This window comes from Vulpes vulpes, chromosome 2 (assembly GCF_048418805.1).
Source record: "Vulpes vulpes isolate BD-2025 chromosome 2, VulVul3, whole genome shotgun sequence".
In the NCBI taxonomy this organism is placed as follows: domain Eukaryota; kingdom Metazoa; phylum Chordata; class Mammalia; order Carnivora; family Canidae; genus Vulpes; species Vulpes vulpes.
In genome coordinates this window covers 33,588,599-33,606,633 of record NC_132781.1, presented here as the reverse complement: position 1 = coordinate 33,606,633, position 18,035 = coordinate 33,588,599, and the positions used below count along the sequence as shown (strand labels likewise).

Here is an 18,035-nt window from a genome sequence, read left to right as displayed (position 1 = left end):
CCCATAGGGTTATGCTTTGCCTGCAGGATCTTTTGCCCGAGTTAAGAGATAAACTGGAAGAAGAACTTAATTAGAAAGTTTGAGGTCAAAAATAGAGATAGTTGAAGTCCTTGCAAATTTAGAAGATTCTAGAAAACAGTGGCCTACATTAAAATTTAAAAAGTAGCTCTAAAAGGGGCTCCTGGGTCCACTGAATGTCAGACTCTTAGTTTTAGCTCAGGTCATGATCTCAGGGGAGTGGAACAGAGCCCAGCACTGAGTGGGCTTGGGATTCTTTCCCCTCCTTGTCTCTCCTGCTCCTCCCCCTGCTTGTGTGCTCTCTCTCTAAAATAAAAACAAATAAAATCTTTAAAATAAAAAGTAGCTGAAAAAGACTTTTGCATCAATTTACCACCATAGTAAGTCTATTTCTTGATCTGGTCTAAATACCTAGAGAAATGGTAAATCCTTTATAGAAAAAAGCTCTAAGTATAAAAATTTCCAAATATGATATTTATTAAACTATTTTTAAATTTTTATTTATTCATTAGAGACACAGAGAAAGAGGCAGAGGGAGAAGCAGGCTCCCTGTTTGGACCCTGATGGGGGACTCGATCCCAGGACCCTGGGTTCACGATGTGAGCCAAAGGCAGATGCTCAACCACTGTGCCATTCAGGCATCCCTTAACCAAAACATTTTTTTAAAGATTTTATTTATTTATTTATGAGAGACAGAGAGAGAGAGAGCGAGGCAGAGACACAAGCAGAGGGAGAAGCTCCATGCAAGGAGCCTGATGTAGAACTCGATCCTGGATCTCCAGGATCACACCCTGGGATGAAGGTGGCACTAAACCACTGAGCCACCCAGGCTGCCCTAATCAAAACATTTTAAAGCAACTCATAATTTGAAGAATATTGCCTTATTAGGAATTAAGGAAAGTATCTGTTTAGGGCTGTCAGATCATATCCTATAGATCAGCTGATATGCATGATTCTGCTTCCCTTTACCAAAATCTAACCTGATAGCAACTTTTCTCTAAATTCAATGACTACTATTTATGATTGGAATACACACATGCATATGCTAAATATCACCTGGGGGGGATCTATGTAACTAAGAATATTTAACCCTCCTAATATAGAGGTATGTGGTTTAGTAGATAGAGTTCTGAACTTCGAACCCATAGACATAGTTAGGCCATTTACAACCTAAGTGACTGGGCATATTATTTAGTTTAAGCCTCAGTTTCTACATTCTATAAAATGAAGATAATAGTAACTAATTTCATGGGGCATTTTAAGGATCTAATGAAGTAAAATGAAAGCATTAAAAATATCCTATATAAGTAAGCATTTTGTCAGAAGTTAAAATATTTTTCTTGGGCCACCTGGGTGGCTCAGTGGTTGAGCATTTGCCTTTGGCTCAGGGTGTGATCCCAGAACTCTGGGATCCAGATCAAGTTCCACATTGGGCTCCCTACTCAGCAGGGAGCCTGTTTCTCCCTTGGCTTATGTCTCTGCCTCTCTCTCTTTGTGTCTCTCAATAAATAAATCTTAAAAAAATTTTTTTTCTCTAAAATATCAGCAACAAATTTGGGAAAAGTATACATAATTATGAATACAAATAACCAAGCAGGACCACATATACCTTATTGGAGGCCCAAGAAAATTAAAACTAATGAAAGAATAGGCAAGCAATGATAATAGAAAAGCATTTTTTTTTTTTTTAAATTATACCAATATGACCAGAGATGTCTTCCAGGATGGAGTCAAATTTACAAGAGTCACCAAAGTTAATAAGACATTATTTAAACCAAGAATGGAACTTAGTACAATCAAGTATCATAGGGGAAAAATGTTAAAAAGAAAGTGTATCAGAAATCACTGGCTTGTTTCACTGTAAAGAAAAAAACTGATGTCTGTAGAAGTTAAGTAGTTTACCCAAGACCACTAAGCTAGTAGCTGATGTTATAACCAAGTCACCAATCTCAATTCAGTTCAAGGTGTTGGTTGGAGAAGATAGTATTGATCTTCTAAAAAATAGGGATCCCTGGGTGGCGCAGCGGTTTAGCGCCTGCCTTTGGCCCAGGGCGCGATCCTGGAGACCCGGGATCGAATCCCACGACGGGCTCCCGGTGCATGGAGCCTGCTTCTCCCTCTGCCTATGTCTCTGCCTCTCTCTCGCTCTCTCTGTGACTATCATAAATAAATAAAAATTTAAAAAAAAAAATAAAAGATTAATGATTCCTTAGGCTGTCATTTAAATCCCATCCACAATTGCATTGCCCAAATCATAGGTGCTCTAATAGCAGATGCAATTGCCTAGGAACATATATCATTGGGATCAGAAAATATTTACCCAAGAGTTCTGAAGGAACTAACACATTAAATTGAGATACTATTCAAAATAAGAAAACTAGTGCTGATTGGATTGGACTGCCATCAGGATTCCCAACTATGATAATGGGAATCTGATACTAGGCTAGAGCATGGTTCAACTTTCTGTAGGGCAATTTAGCAATATGTATCAAAACGCAAAATGCATATATCCCTTGTCCTGTCAATCCAAAGTCTAACAGTTTATCCTGCAAAGAAAACTTCACAAGTATTAATAAAAGACATATATGTATGTGCGGAACCTAGGTGTCTCAGTTGGCTAAACGTCTGACTTGGGCTCAGGTCATGATCTCAGGGTCATGGGATCAAGCCTCATATAGGGCTTCGCACTCAGTAGGGAGTCTATCTGTCCCTTTCCCTTGGCCCCTACCCCTGCTTCTGTTCGCTGTCTCAGATAAATTTTTTAAATCTTTTTAAAAATTCTTAAAAAAAAAAAAGACATGTATATATCATGGCGTTTCATCATTGTAGGAGCCCTAAATTGGAAAGAACCTAAATATCAAACAAAGACTGTGTAAATCATATGGGAAAATGATGCAGCCATTAATAACAGACTTCTATTTACTGACAGGAAAAATGTCTAATACATGTTGAGTAAAAAAAAAAGTACAGTATAAAACAAGTATATTTTCATATTCTTGTATTCTATGATTGCAATTATGTAAAATTGAGAACTTATCTTCATGTGTATATATGCATAGAGATGTCTAGAAGGATATTCACTAAAATGTTGCAAGTGGTTAGCAGAGTATTGGGAAAGCAGTGGATTATCAGGTAATTTATCTTAAAAAAGTTTTTTTTTAAAGATTAATTTATTTGAGAAAGTGCTTGCATGCAAGTGAGCAAGGGTAGGGTCCGAGGGAGGGGGAAAGAGAGAAACCTAAGCACTCTGCCTGAATGCAGAACACTACTCAGGGCTAGATCCCAGGACCCTGAAATCACAACCTGAACTGAAACCAAGTCAGCCGCTTGACAGACTGTACTACCAAGGCACCCCTCCACCAAAACAAATTCTTAATAACAGATATAGTGACTACACACTGGTTTTACAAAAACAACACAGGTATGTTCAAAAACAAAAACAATGGGATTTTAAATGGGATTCTAATCTGGGTACTAATATTTATATTGAGAAAACACCTAAGATAAAATCAAAAATAAAAATCACTGGAAATTCAAGTACATATAACTCAGTAGAAGAAAGGAAGTAATAATCAACTGTTATAAGACAGTCCTCTAAGAAGAGTGTAATAAAAGGGAACCACAATATATAATTTATACTTTAGAAATTTGTCTTATTTCTATTCAAATAGAAAATGATTTCTAGGGGTACCTGGGTGGCTTAGTTGGTTGAGCTTCCAACTCTTGGTTTTGGCTCAAGTCATGATCTCATGGGTTGTGGAATCAAGCCCTGCATGGAGCCCAGAAACAGGCTCTGCACTCAGTGAAGAGTCTGCTTGAAGATTCTCTCCCTCTACCCCACCTGCCACACATGTACTCTCTCTCAAATAAATAAATCTAAAAAAAAAAAAAAAAAAAAGAGAGAGAGAGAGAGAAAGAAAGAAAATTATTTTTATTGCTATATCTACGGGCAGGACTATTTTTAGCATGGAAAGATTTGGGGAAAATAGTTACATTGTATTTAGAATATGATAGGATCTAAGTTCTGTTACAAACAGACAAAGAATAATAAGTATCCCTTCTATTTATAAGAGTTTGTAAAGGACTTCAATTAACAAGACTAAGAGTTTGAACCAAGGTTATCTTTTGAGGTAGATAAGAGAGTTATTATCCTCATTTTACAAGACCAATAAACTAAAGCTTTAGATGGTATCCAATATTTGGAAATGCAGTAAATTGGTTCCTTAAAACACTAAACCAGTGAGCTGCTGTGCCAACTTAGGCCAATAAAAATAATTCAGAGTATTGAAAATTAAACATAAACTACTAGCTGGCCTTTGTGCACAACTGTGCAGCATTCCAAAAACTGAGTACAATTCTGTTTGCTGCATCTTAGGACAGGCACAAACTTGTAGGAGACAGAAAGGAGACAGAAATGGCCAAAGGATTTAAGAGGCTATCGTATCTGAAGCATAAACAAACTAACAAAAATTAAATCAGGTTTAAAAGACCAAAGATACAAGAGGAAAGGTACAAATTCAAGTCTATAAAACAGCTACATATCATGGTGTTTATTTACCACAGGATTTTGCATATACTAGGTACTGTTTACCTGATTATAAAAGATAGGACTAAAACCAAAATTTATTCACCATCTCCAAAACTATTAGACTTATGGGATACCTTAAAGGTAAAATAAATAAGAAAATTCAAGATAAATTGTAATTATTCTCAATAACTTATTTATGTGTCCGTTAGGAGCTTTATATATATACTTTTTAAAAAAGATTTTAATTATTTGATAGTGAAAGAGAGAGAGAGCACAAGCAGGAGGGAGCAGCAGGTTGAAGGGAGAGGGAAAAGCAGGCTCTCTGCTAAGCAGGGAGCCCAACATGGAGCTCCATCCTAGAACCCTGGGATCATGACCTGAGCCAAAGGCAAATGCTTAACCAACTGAGCCACCCAGGTGCCCCTATATATATACTCTTTACTCCTTACAAACACCCTTTGTGATAAATAGCGATTATCATTACTATTTTATTAATTTATTCATTCATTTATTTACTTAACCATTGCCATTTTAGAGAAAATAATATTCAAGAATTAAGTAAATTATCCAGGTTTCTTTTTCCTTTTTTAAAGATTTATTTATTTGAGAGAGACAGTGAGTAGGAGAGGGTATGGACAGAGGGAAAAATCCTCAAGCCAACTCTCCCTGACAACCACAGAGCCTAACCTGGGGCTGGATCCTAACAACCCATCAGTTCATGACCTGAGCCAAAACCAAGAGTTTGTATGCTCAACGAACTGAGCCACCTGACTTGTCCAGGTTTCTTAAGCAAATAGAATCTTTTTTTTTTTTTTTTTGGCTTCAATCTACGATAGTATTATTTTACACAGGAGAAAATCTGGAATGAGAGATGGTATAATATAAAGATTCAATACAGTTTGGAGACAATTAAGAAACTAAGACTTAAAAGAAACTAATACTTTTTGGGGTATCATGCCCAATTTTTCTGACATTAAAAACTCACCCATTCATATGTTTTAGACCAGAGTCAAATACGCAGTTGAAGGAACTGACATGCAATTTTCAATTTTATATTTTTTAAGAAGGCAGGACATAGGAAGAGTACAGCTTTAAAATCAGAGTACTAGGGGATCCCTGGGTGGCTCAGCGGTTTGGCGCCTGCCTTTGGCCCAGGGCGTGATCCTGGAGTCCCGGATCCTGGAGTCCTGGGATCGAGTCCAGCGTCGGGCTCCCGGCATGGAGCTTGCTTCTCCCTCCCCCTGTGTCTCTGCCTCTCTCTCTCTCTCTCTCTCTGTCTATCATAAATAAATAAATAAATCTTAAAAAAAAAAAATAAAATCAGAGTACTCAATTTAAATTACGACTTTGCTATTCCCTATCTATGCAACCTTGGACAAATTATTTAACCACTTGAAACTTTAATTTCTTGATCTACAAAATAGATTTATCTTGAAATGTTTTGAAGATTTGAGGCAATGTATCCAAAATGCTTAGTAAAGTACATAACAAGTGGACATTCATGAAATAGCTATTATTATCCTATGCTATTCAATAAAGGGTAGCTATTATTTTTGTGAATCAGTATTTCCTAGCCCCATTTTCCTATTTTCTTTGTTTAACTGTTTCTTGGAAGATTTTGTTTGTTTTTCTACTAAGATACAGATTCCCTGTTTAAGTAGTATAGGGCAACATGACTTTAAACCAACATGTGAAGCCATTTTAAAAAATCAGAATAATGTAATTTACATGACAGAAAGATTTATCATATTAGTCCTTTAAATAATAAGCACTCCTTGAATAAGATATAATGCACTTCCTAAAATTCTATACAACTTTTCATAGATACAACAGACTTACCAACAGACTAAAGGATATCCTGTGAAGTCCCTTCTGACCTAGTGATTCTTTAAAAAAAATCATTTTGAATCATCTGCCTATATCTCAACAAAAAGAGAAGCATCTGCTAAGCAAAGACAATGCAAGTGCTGCTACAGAACAAATATGACTTCTTTAAAATCACTTTTGAAATTGGCTGAATAAGGTTTATATTACTGATGTGAAAGGCAGTAAGCAATACAAATTGTATAGTCCATATTTCTCCAATGCAACACTCTATAAACCAATTTATGAATAAAAACATGAAGTTCTGCAATTGTCTTTTAAGCAGGCTATAAATACAAATAGCGTAAAACTTTGTATTTGAAAACTACAGAAGTTCAAATTAGGATGGCTTCTGTCAATAAAAATAATGAAGGAAAATCACTTTCTCATTTTAGCAGGAATGTAAAATTGTTCCATGTAAGAATGACATCAAAAAAGAAACAAAAAAAATCACAAGTTTTCTCTTTCAACACCTTATCTGTTCTTACAAACTACTTTGTTACAGTTCCTTTAACCTACAAATTTACACAACCCTTATTCAAGTCTCATAGGCTATTAACAAAGCAAAACAAGGGTACCTAAGTATCTCAGCCAGTTAAGTGGCCAGTGGTCGACTCTTAGTTTCAGCTCAGAACACAATCTCAGGGTCATAAGATCAAGCCCCAAATCAAGCTCTGGGCTGAGCAAGGAGTCAGCTTGTCTTCCTCTCTGACTCCCTCTGCCCCTTCCTCCTCTGCCTAAAATAAATAAATAAATCTTTTTTTAAAAACCCTAAACAGTCTGCTCTCCTTCTCAGGCTCCCTCTGCCCCTACCACCTCCCTAAAAATAAATAAGTTAGTCTTTAAAAGGAAAAAAAACAATCAACTATTAATATATGTCCTACAGAGCAATCTAGTTGTTTTCCAAATGCAGTGCAATACTTGATAAAACAAACTAAGAACCATGCTTAGTACAAAAAGTTAACTGTGATTGTTAAAAAAATGATATACAAGGAATGAAAAATTAAAAAGGATGAAAAGTAAGGATGGGATGCAAGAACATAGGTTAATTTCCAGAATTGGAGTCCCACGTGGGTATAGAGATTACTTAAAAATAGGGGCACCCAGGTGGCTGAAGGGTTGAGCATCTGCCTATGGCTCAGGTCATGATCCCAGGGTCCTGGGATCGAGTCCCACATCAGGCTCCCTGTAGGGAACCTGCTTCTCCCTCTGCCTATGTCTCTGCCTCTCTCTCTGTGTCTCTCATGAATCAATAAATAAAATCTTTAAAAAAAATCTTTAAAAAAAACTTTTAAAAAAGTTTTAGTTCAGATAGCATTCATTCAAAATATGGTATCTCTCAAATTTAAAAAATGAAATAAAATTAAATTAAAAAAATAAAACATGATATCTCATCAGTCCAAGAATAAAATAGTAAGAACAAAACAGTCTAACTTAGGTACCAGAATTGTGAGCCAAACAATAGGGCTTTTTTTGCAATTACATCTTCATACCATTACCAGATAATCCACTGGATGATCTTATTTTGAAGATAATTTCAGAAGTGGCATCTTAAGGAAAATCCCAGCTAAAATGTCATTTTAACCAAAACAAAGTTTTGGCTCAACATGATTATGGAACATTCAGTTATGATAGAAACATGTTTTATCATGGACAGTGAAACAGAAACAAAATACAGGTATCAACCAGGTATTTTATGTCCTTTTCTAGAAGAACCAATGTTTATTAGCAAACTGCAGGCCCATTTACAATAAATATCAATAATATCATGAAATAATGGAACAACTACTGTCCTAATACTGAACTCCTATAACCAAAGCACATTTTGGATTCAAGAAAACACAGCATACATATACCAAAACAAAAACAAATCCATACACACCAAAACCAAACACCAGCTTTAAGACTGAACTGGCTGTAAAACACTCATTGGGTTACTGCTTTAAGAACTCCACGGAGCACCTTGTAACTCATTAACTGCACGTTTTCCTTAGGAGGGAAACAAGGTCCTCTCTCAGTTACATATGCATAAGGAAATCTCAAAACCCAGAGGCCATCTGGTGGAAGAGTGATTTCTTGTTTTTCTGGGTAGAATACTGGACAAGGTGGTGGGCCTGGCTGAACCTGAAAAATAAAGATAATGTACTTATTTCTACATTTTTCAGTAAGAAACACCTAAAAGATAAATGCCTAAACAAACAATAGGTTCAAAGACCATATAAGATTAAGAAGGTAATGTATACTCTTAACTCTAATGAATACTCAGTATTACATTATTTAGCCTCAAACAGTATCCTGCTTTTCTACAGATTTTTAACTTCAAATTCTGCCTTTGAACTAAACAATGTGAATTGATGGTGTAAACTAGTAAACACGCGATTTATTTTCAAAGAACTAGAATATTAGACATACAAGATATTTAAATTTTAGACCTGTTTAGTGAAATAATTACTTTGATATTATATTGTACTTTTAAAAAACAATCAAAACAAGCATCAACATTTTTGTTTAAGGATGGAAAAGGCTGTATTTCTTACCTGGGGCATTAGTATTATCTGCAAAGGAGCATCGGGAACTACAACAAAAAGCCTCATAAGTTGAGCATAATGTGGTTTTAGCCCTCTACCCTGAGATGATGACAGAATATATAAGGGCATATCACTATTCAAGGCTTTCAAAGCAGACTCCTTTGGTCCACTTCCCATTACTTTCATTACTTTGTCAGGCCCTGAGCACATAAACCTTCGACCTCTAGAGTCCTCATATTCAAAGCCCACAAATGCTCGAGCTATGTCATCTCTCCGTCTTCCTCTTCCTGTTACAACTGCACTTCTCTTTCCAGGAATAGCTTTATTTGGAGCAGGCCAAGAATTTGTGTCTAAGTCTCCTTCATCTTCGGCTCTAGTCCTGATGACAATGTCCCAAGGCATAAGATAATTTGTTCCTGGAATGAAGCCCTGTTGGTCTAAACCTGTATGAAAGTTATAAGACTTAGCAGGGCCTAATTTAACCAATGACCAGCTGGAGAATTTGGGTAGGAGACCTTTAGGGCAATTTGAATGCAGCATGCCTGGGAGATACTCAACTGTAGATGCCTGTCTATCAACCAAATTTGGTCTCTTCTCAGTTTTTACTTCTCCTTGACCATGAACTTCTGGATTATCTCCTCCTGCTTGTGGATCAGCTGGATAGGTACCTAAACTATCTGTGGATTGGCCTAAACTCAAAGCTAAACTCAGACTTGTGCTCTCTCCTTGGGTTTGAGGTTCTTTTTCTTTAAGTTTATCAGCATCTGCATCTGGAGGGGCAGGAGAAGATTCATTTTTGGCAGGAGCAGGATCTGGAGTACTTGGTTCAAATACTGGGAAATTGATATGATCCAATTTTCCACAACATTTTTCTTCCAGAAGCTATACAGGAAAAAAACAAAGTAAACAAACTTGTGAACTTTTCATTTAAAATAACACACTCTTCACTCTAAGAAGCAAGGTTAACAATGAATGGGTAAGTAAATATATATAAAGAACCTTCCCTTGTCTATATATCACATTCCAGTCTCATTTACTTTTCTACATATTTTGCATCTGAAAATATGTATTTTTACTTAAATTGTAGTTAACAAAAAAAAGGGGGGGGTGGGAGGAGGAAAAAGAGGAAGAAAAAAATGTAGAGACTACCTGATAGAAGTCATAGTTAGCTGCCTTGATATCAAAGGGATCATCTCGAGGTGCTTGTTTCCTTCCACAGTTACAGGCACCAGTAGATCGAGCTCGGCTATTGTGATACAACACCGGCGGATTTCTATCGGCCTCTGGTTTTTCTCCTGGAAAATACAATTTCATACACACAACACAGAGTCAAATTTATTTTACATTCTACACATCTAACCCCCCAAATTTTCCAAACAGTTCTTTGGAAGGGAGAAGGGAAAAAAAAAAAACCATCAAAAACACAAAACCTTGCCTAAATACACACACACAAGAAGCAACTGAAAATACATAAAATGATACATATTTTCAACCTAAAGTCTTAGGTTTTCTAAGTAAATTTTATTTTCATTATGGTGACCTTGCATTTCATTGTATTTTTTTTTTAGTTCAACAAAAACTCCAAGGTAAAAATGTGAATATGTAATTTCTGAACTTTATATTGTTTAACAGTTTTCATTTACCAATTTCCTATGGTTCATCCTTTAAATACAAGAAAATAATTAGTAGTCATAGCTGTTACTTTCTTTTTACAGCAAGAGAGAAAACTTAAATTTGATGCAACTGAATTTCTGTAGGGCTCTTTAAAAAATATCAATACATAGTGAACAGCCTCTCTTAAAACAAAAATAAAGGGTTGCCGGGCTGGCTCAACCAGTGATGTATGCAACTCTTGATCTCAGGGTTATGAGTTTGAGTGCCTTTTTGGGCAAAGAGATTACTCAAAAATAATAATTTAAAAAACCCACAAGAATAGAAACACAGCTCAATTCTGATTTCAAAATGCTGAGAAAATTTTAGCTACCTGATTTAGGTAAGGAGTGAAATTTATGTACACAGTGCTGATCAGTTAAACTCCTCTCCTCACAGAGCTGATGGCCATTGCTCCAAAACTTGTAGCAGTCCTCATGTAACTGCATGGCATATTTGTGAAAGGCTGGACCCCTAGCATGTTGACTGTACACTCGAAGAGCCTGAGCAAGCTGATTCTTATGGACAGTCATTGTGTAATTATGAGGCAAATTTGACTGATAGGCACTATGGGCCATGGGTAAAGCTTTTTGGCACCGGTTTTCTGAGAATTTGGTGTCAATATCCAAAAACCCTTCCAAGACTTTAATACTGCTTAAAATCTTAGATGTTAGCTCCCCAGTGGGAGACCCTGGGTCTTCCTCTTTCCCATCAATAGCTACTTCATACAGTTTTGAAGCTGCTGAGATCCACTTCTGATAAGTGGGAAGTTCAAAATGGGAAGGCTGTGGGTTCCTGCCCACACTGTCATCAAAACCTTTCTTGCTTAGGACTAGCTCCACATGCTGCCACAGAAATTCCCGAAGAGTGAAATCCACTAGCTGCCCGGAAGAACTGGAACTGCTGCTGTCAATGTGGAAAGAAAGCTGTTGTCGGCTGTGTTGCCTCATCACCTGGTATCGCCTGGGCCCAGAAAGGGGTGCAGGCACCAGCAAAGATTCTGGGTCCTTGACAGTACAATGACTCCTAAGTTGGTCCAGCAACATGCCTACTGGGTCCTCCTCTTGGCTTCCCGGAACTATGTACACAAAAGCCTGGTTGGCAGGCACAGTAAAGAGGCAATTGATACTCTGATTAGTCAAGACACGACTCTTCCTAAAGATTCTATAGATCTGGTCCTCCAGGGCATGCTGCAGTCTCCTTTTAGGAGAATGCTTCTTGGGCTTGTCTGGATGAGCTGGGTCTTGGCTCCGAGGGGGTTCCACCTTGAGGGCTCCATTGAGTTGAAAAAGGAAAAGGAGTCTAGGTGGACAAGGTCGGCAATTTAGCTTCCAGTCTTTGCCAACTGGGCAATCCTTAATGGCCGTTTTCAGGAGGGGCAATACTTTCTGTCTCAGTCCATCCAGGGCTCTGAATACTCGATCATAAGTGATGTCAAAGGAACAAGTGGGATGGACCAGAAGCAGGATGTGGCAGACGGAGAAAAGGTAAAGGAGACTGAGACACTGCAGTTTTTCCTGATGCTTCCAGAACTCGTGGGCTTCTGCATGAGGTAACGAGAGGCCACCTCCAGCTTCTCCGCTCTGAAGGGCACGACAAGCCCGCAGAAGCTGCGAATTGTCACAGATGGAAGTGAGAAGAAGATAAAGAACTTTGCTTTCCTGACTGTAATAGGCCTGCAGAAGGCTGTAGTCCTGGGAGCCTGGCTCAGTTCGGTTACCTTCAGCGCCCGCTACAGCTCCCCGAACCGACTCCCCGGTCCCCGCCCCAGCGTCTCCGGCTCCACCAGCCTCCCCGACGGCTCCAGCCTCGGTCTTGATTCCAGGCCCTGTGTCCCCAGGATCTTGGTGGCGAAAGAGGGGAAAGACCTGTCGGTCGCAAACCGTGTTCACTAGTGAGAACTTCTCGGAATTCAGGCGCAGGGCGGTCTTGCCGAAGATTCCCACCACGCAGATCTCATCCTCTCGCCAAGGAGGCTCCGGTCCACCAGCCACGCTCCCTCCGCCCTCTGTAGGGGTTCCCTCCGGACTTTCAGAGCCGGTCCAGGATGAAGCTCCCATTAGAAGCTCTCGCAAGCTGACAGGACCCGCCATGGTGCAGAGACTTCTCTAGACTCTTTCCGGTCCGCCCAGAAAACCCAACCGGCTTTCGTCCAATTTCGAAATCCCTCCTCCGCTTCTTCAGTTCCTGGTTTCCTTTCACTTTAGGTTCCGCCTCCCGCTCCTCCTAATTTTCCGCGGGTTCCCTACGGCGATACCGCCCCTTGTTTAGGTTTTTCCTTAGCCGGTGACTGTAGGAATGGAGAGATCAAAGAGACAATTGGAAACGGCTAGTTTGCAGTTCAAGGAATGCAAAAGCACTGCAAAAGAAGCTGGTCAAACTCTTGGAAAAACAGAATAGTGGTTCAGTTTAAACTCTGGAACCTTGCTACAGAATGTGTAGTCTGCAGGTCCACGTGGGAGCTACTTAGAAATGCAGGATCTCGGGCCCTAACCTACCTGCACCTACTGAATCACTGCCTACATTTCAACTAAATCCTAATGTACACAGTTCACAGTTTGAGAAACACAGCTCAAGAGATAATCTGGCAAAGCAAGGTAGGCGAACGGATTTCCTTTCTTGTGTACTTTCCATAAAAAAATTTCATTCACTCACATTAGTGGGAAAGCAAGCCAGTGGTTTTGAAAAGTTTATGGAGTACAAGCTTTAAAAACATAATTTCTCAGTCTCGGAAGACTATATACCAAAATGTTAAAATATATATTAAAATGTTTAAAACGTTTTAGAATTTATTCACTTTTATTTCTTTATCCTCTTTTTTTTTTTTTTTTCCTTTTCTATTTCAATAGACTTTTATTTTTAGAGTTTTAGATTTTAGGTTAAAAAGTTTTAGGTAACCTCTGCTCCACACACGAGCACATTCTCCCCGCCCCCCATCGATATATCCTGTACTAGAATGGTATATTTGTTGCAATCTATGAACCTACATTAATACATCATTATCTCCAACCTCCTGCAACCACCGATCTTTTTACTATCTCCATATTTTTGCCTTTTCCACACTATCCTATGGTTGGACTCATACAGTACATGGCTTTTTCAGGTTGGCTTCTTCACTTAGTAATATGCATTTAAGTTTTATCTATTTTTTCATGCTTTGATAGCTCATTTCTTTTTAGTGTTGAAGAATATTCTGTTATCTTGATGCACCATGGTTTATTTACCCATTTGCCTACTAGAATACATCTTAGTTGCTTTCAAGTATTGGAAATTATTAATAAAGCTGCTACAAACATTTGTATGCAGGTTTTGTGGTAGATGTCCTCTTTTTTATTATTATTTTTAAAGATTTTATTTATTCATGACAGAGAGAGAGAGGCAGAGACACAGGCAGTGGGAGAAGCAGGCTTCACGCCTGGAGCCCAATGTGGGACTATCCAGGGCCCCGGGATCACACCCTGAGCTGAAGGCGGACCCTCAACCGCTGAGCCACCCAGACATTCCTCTTTATTATTTTTTTAAATTTATTTTATTGAAATAGAGTTGACATACAACATTACATTAGTTTCAGGTGTCCACCATAGTGATTAAAAAATTGTATACTTTATGAAATGCTCACCATAATAACTAGTTACCATCTGTCACCATAGTTATTACATTATTTTTAAATTTTATTTTATTTATTTACTCATGGGAGACACAGATAGAGAAGCAGAGACACAGACAGAGGAGAAGCAGGCTCCATGCAGGGAGCCTGATGTGGGACTTGATCCTGGGACTCCAGGATCGCATCCTGGGCGGAAGGCAGGCGCCAAACCGCTGAGCCACCCAGGGATCCCCAACATTATTATTTTTTTAAAGATTATATTTATTTATTCATGAGAGACAGAGATATAGGAAGAAGGAGAGGCAGGCTCTCCTCCAGGAGCCCGATGTGAGACTCTATCTCAGGACCTCGGGATCACTACTTCAACCACTGAGCCACTCAGGTGTACCTATTACAACATTATTGACTGTCTTTCCTATGCTGTACTTTTCAATATCTTTTATTTTCATCTATTTTCTAATTTTTCTGCAATGAACACTTTCTCCAATTTCTAATATTGAACAATTCTTTCTTGAAATGTGGAAAGCCTTAACTCAATATTTGATTTAGTTGATTGGAGTTTTTTTTTTTTTTTTTTAGTTTTTACTTTATTTTTATTTATTTATTTTTTTATGATAGTCACAGAGAGAGAGAGAGAGAGAGAGAGAGAGAGAGGCAGAGACACAGACAGAGGGAGAAGCAGGCTCCATGCACCGGGAGCCCGACGTGGGATTCGATCCCGGGTCTCCAGGATCGCGCCCTGGGCCAAAGGCAGGCGCCAAACCGCTGCGCCACCCAGGGATCCCCTTGATTGGAGTTTTGAATGGTTAGATTTTATTTTTAAATACTTTTGGCTTTAAGATAGAAATGGAATAGGGGTGCCTGGTTGGCTCAGTGGTTGAGCGTCTGCTTTTGGTTTAGGTCATGATCCTGGGGTCCTGGGATGGAGTCCCACACTGGGCTCCTGGCAAGGAGGGTGCTTCTCTGTCTGCTTATGTCTGCCTCTCTCTCTGTTTCTCAGGAATAAATAAATAAAGTCTTTTTTTTTTTTCGGGGATCCCTGGGTGGCGCAGCGGTTTAGCGCCTGCCTTTGGCCCAGGGAGCGATCCTGGAGACCCGGGATCGAATCCCATGTTGGGCTCCCGGTGCATGGAGCCTGCTTCTCCCTCTGCCTATGTCTCTGCCTCTCTCACTCTCTCTGTGTGACTATCATAAATAAATAAAAATTTAAAAAAAATCTTTTTTTTATTTTTTATTTATTTTTTTTTTAAATTTTTATTTATTTATGATAGTCATACAGAGAGAGAGAGAGAGAGAGGCAGAGACACAGGCAGAGGGAGAAGCAGGCTCCATGCACCGGGAGCCTGATGTGGGATTCGATCCCGGGTCTCCAGGATCGCGCCCTGGGCCAAAGGCAGGCGCCAAACCGCTGCGCCACCCAGGGATCCCAAATCTTTTTTTTAAAGATAGAAATGGAATTAGAGAATTTATTTTTAATGAGTTCTTACTTGGGATGTCAAATAATAACAAAATAATAATAAATACAGATAATTTACTTTGTGTTTGGCTCTGTGTTAAATCCTTATCAAGAATTGTCTCATTTAGGTATGATCTTACTTATATGTGGTATCTAAAAGAACCTAGGTCATAGAAATGGAGAAAAGCCTGGTGGTTGCTGGGCCAGGGGGTAGAGGTACAGATATGGGTGAAGGTGGTCAAAAGGTCCATATTTCCAGTATTAAGTTCCAGTATTCACGTATAGCATGGTGACTATATGTATTAATACTGTCTTGTATATTTGAAAGTTGCTAAGAGAGGCGCCTGGGTGGCTCAGTTGAGTGATGGACTCTTGATTTTGGCTTAGGTCATGATCTCAGGGTTGTGAGACTGAGTCCCACATTGGGCTCTGTGCTGGGCATGGAGCCTGCTTAAGTCTCTCTCTGCCCCTCCCCCCTCCCCCCCCCCCTCAGAAAAAATAGTTGCTAAGAGAATACATCTTAAAAGTTCTCATCGGGGCACGTGGCTGGCTCAGATGGTAGAGCATGGCACTCTTGATCTCAGGATGGTGAATTTGAGGAACACATAGGTGGCCCAGTGGTTGTCTGCCTTTGGCTCAGGTTGTGATCTGGGGTCCTGGGATCAAGTCCTGCATCAGGCTACCTGTGGGGAGCCTGCTTCTCTGTCTGCCTATGTCTCTGCCTCTCTCTCTGTGTCTCTCATGAATAAATAAAATCTTAAAAAAAAAAAAAAAAAAAAGGATGGTGAATTTGAGCACCACATTTGGAGTAGAGTTTACTTAAAAAAAGTTCTCATCACAAAAAATTATAACTATACACGATAATGGATATTAACTAAATTTATTGTAGAAATAGTTTTGCAGCATATACATTTATCAAATCAATATGTTTGCCTTAAACCAATACAATGTTATATGTTAATTATGTCTCAATAAAAATGTAGGAGGGAAAGAGTCATTTCATATAATTCTCAAAGGAAGGATGGAGCCCTAAGTCATGGTGGTGATATTTTTAATAAATTAAGCTATACTTGGCTTCTCAACCAACTCTTAGTTACTAACAAGAATTCAGAAAGGAGTTGCAATGGGTTTTTAAACATATTTTTAAAAATTTTGTCTATTTGCTTTTTACTTGTTCCCTTCTCTGCTTTATGTGTTCAGAGCCTAGGTTTTTTTGAAAATCCAACTTAAATGAGAAATTCTTGGGATGCCTAGGTGGCTCAGCGGTTGAGCGCCTGCCTTCAGCTCAGGTCGTAATCCCAGAATCCGAGATCCAGTCCCGTATCGGGCTCCCTGCAAGAAGTCTGCTTCTCCCTCTGCCCATGTCTCTGCCTCTCTCAGCCTGTGTCTCTCATGAATAAATAAATTAAATATTAAAAAAAAAAATGAGAAATTCTCATGTTTATCAATATAAATTATATTGTGATCCTCACCATGTATACTATTTGCTATGTTTATTTTTATTTTTAATTTTTTAAAAAGATTTTGTTTATTTATTCATGAGAGACACAGAGAAAGGCAGAGACATAGGCAGAAGGAGAAGTAGGCTCCCTCTGGGTAGCCCAATGCGGGACTCGATCCTGGACACCAGGATCACGTCCTGAGCTGAAGTTAGATGCTCAACCCCTGAACCACCCAGGTGCCCCAATTTGCTATGTTTAGTATGTGACTTTGCTGATATAAAATCATCTTAACAATTCTTTGATTTATAAATCCAGGCAAAAAAGTGTATATTAACGATAAACATTGTACAGATTTACCAAATAAAGTGTTGAAAAATCAAATAGAAAAGAGTCTCTTGAAGAAAACAGGAGCAACAAGAACTCTCATACTTTGTTGAAGGGACTATGGATTGGTATAACTACTTGGAAAACCAGTTTGACAGTTTCTAGAAAATAGTATCTAAAGTGTTCATAATGGCATGCATGATTTATAAAAGCCAAAAACTATAAACAACCCTAATTTCCATTAACAATGGAATGAATGGTAACTATATTCATCCAATAAAAAGTAAGTGATCTGTGGTGCTACACAATAACATGGTTAAATCTTAAAAATAAATGTTGATTGAAAGAAGGCAGAAGTAAGGTATATAATATATGATTCTATTTATATAGGTCAAAAGCAAGCAAAATAAGCCATAGCATTTAGGGATGTATACTTAGAGAATAAAAGCAAGGAAATATTTACTATAACAAGCAAATCAGTAGTTACTCGTGTTAGAGGAGGGAGATAGGGCTTCTAAAGACATTTATAATGTCTCTTTCTTTCTTGGTGTTTACATAAGCATTTGCTTTATGATTTGTTAATTTATGTATTATGTACTTTTCTGTGTTACGTTTCTAG

General features: G+C 38.4%; 2 protein-coding genes across 2 annotated transcripts in view; one reads left to right on the top strand and one right to left on the bottom strand.

The window, feature by feature from the left end:
• Window positions 1–8,101: 8,101 nt before the first annotated feature.
• On the bottom strand, window positions 8,102–12,725 carry SMG8 (SMG8 nonsense mediated mRNA decay factor). The gene is made up of 4 exons (XM_025996038.2): window positions 10,922–12,725; window positions 10,087–10,232; window positions 8,947–9,819; window positions 8,102–8,533 (listed from the first exon to the last, which is right to left on the bottom strand). The coding sequence occupies exons 1-4, from the start codon at window positions 12,678–12,680 to the stop codon at window positions 8,336–8,338; spliced, it is 2,976 nt and encodes a 991-aa protein (XP_025851823.1). The 5' UTR covers window positions 12,681–12,725; the 3' UTR covers window positions 8,102–8,335.
• Window positions 12,726–12,836: 111 nt separating this feature from the next.
• Window positions 12,837–18,035, top strand: part of SKA2 (spindle and kinetochore associated complex subunit 2) — a 63,208-nt gene continuing 58,009 nt past the window's right edge. Inside the window, exon 1 of the mRNA XM_072747610.1 lies at window positions 12,837–13,184. Within this exon, the coding sequence (XP_072603711.1) occupies window positions 13,128–13,184 (57 nt within the window). The 5' untranslated portion in view covers window positions 12,837–13,127. The remainder of the gene's footprint in view (window positions 13,185–18,035) is intronic.

Coding starts and splice junctions, on each gene's coding strand:
- SMG8 (XM_025996038.2), bottom strand. CDS start 12,680: ATGGCGGGTCCTGTCAGCTTGCGAGAGCTTCTAATGGGAGCTTCATCC. Junction 10,233..10,921: donor TCACTCCTTACCTAAATCAG/GTAGCTAAAATT, acceptor TGTATTTTCCAG/GAGAAAAACCAGAGGCCGAT. Junction 8,534..8,946: donor AGATAATACTAATGCCCCAG/GTAAGAAATACA, acceptor TTTATTTTTCAG/GTTCAGCCAGGCCCACCACC.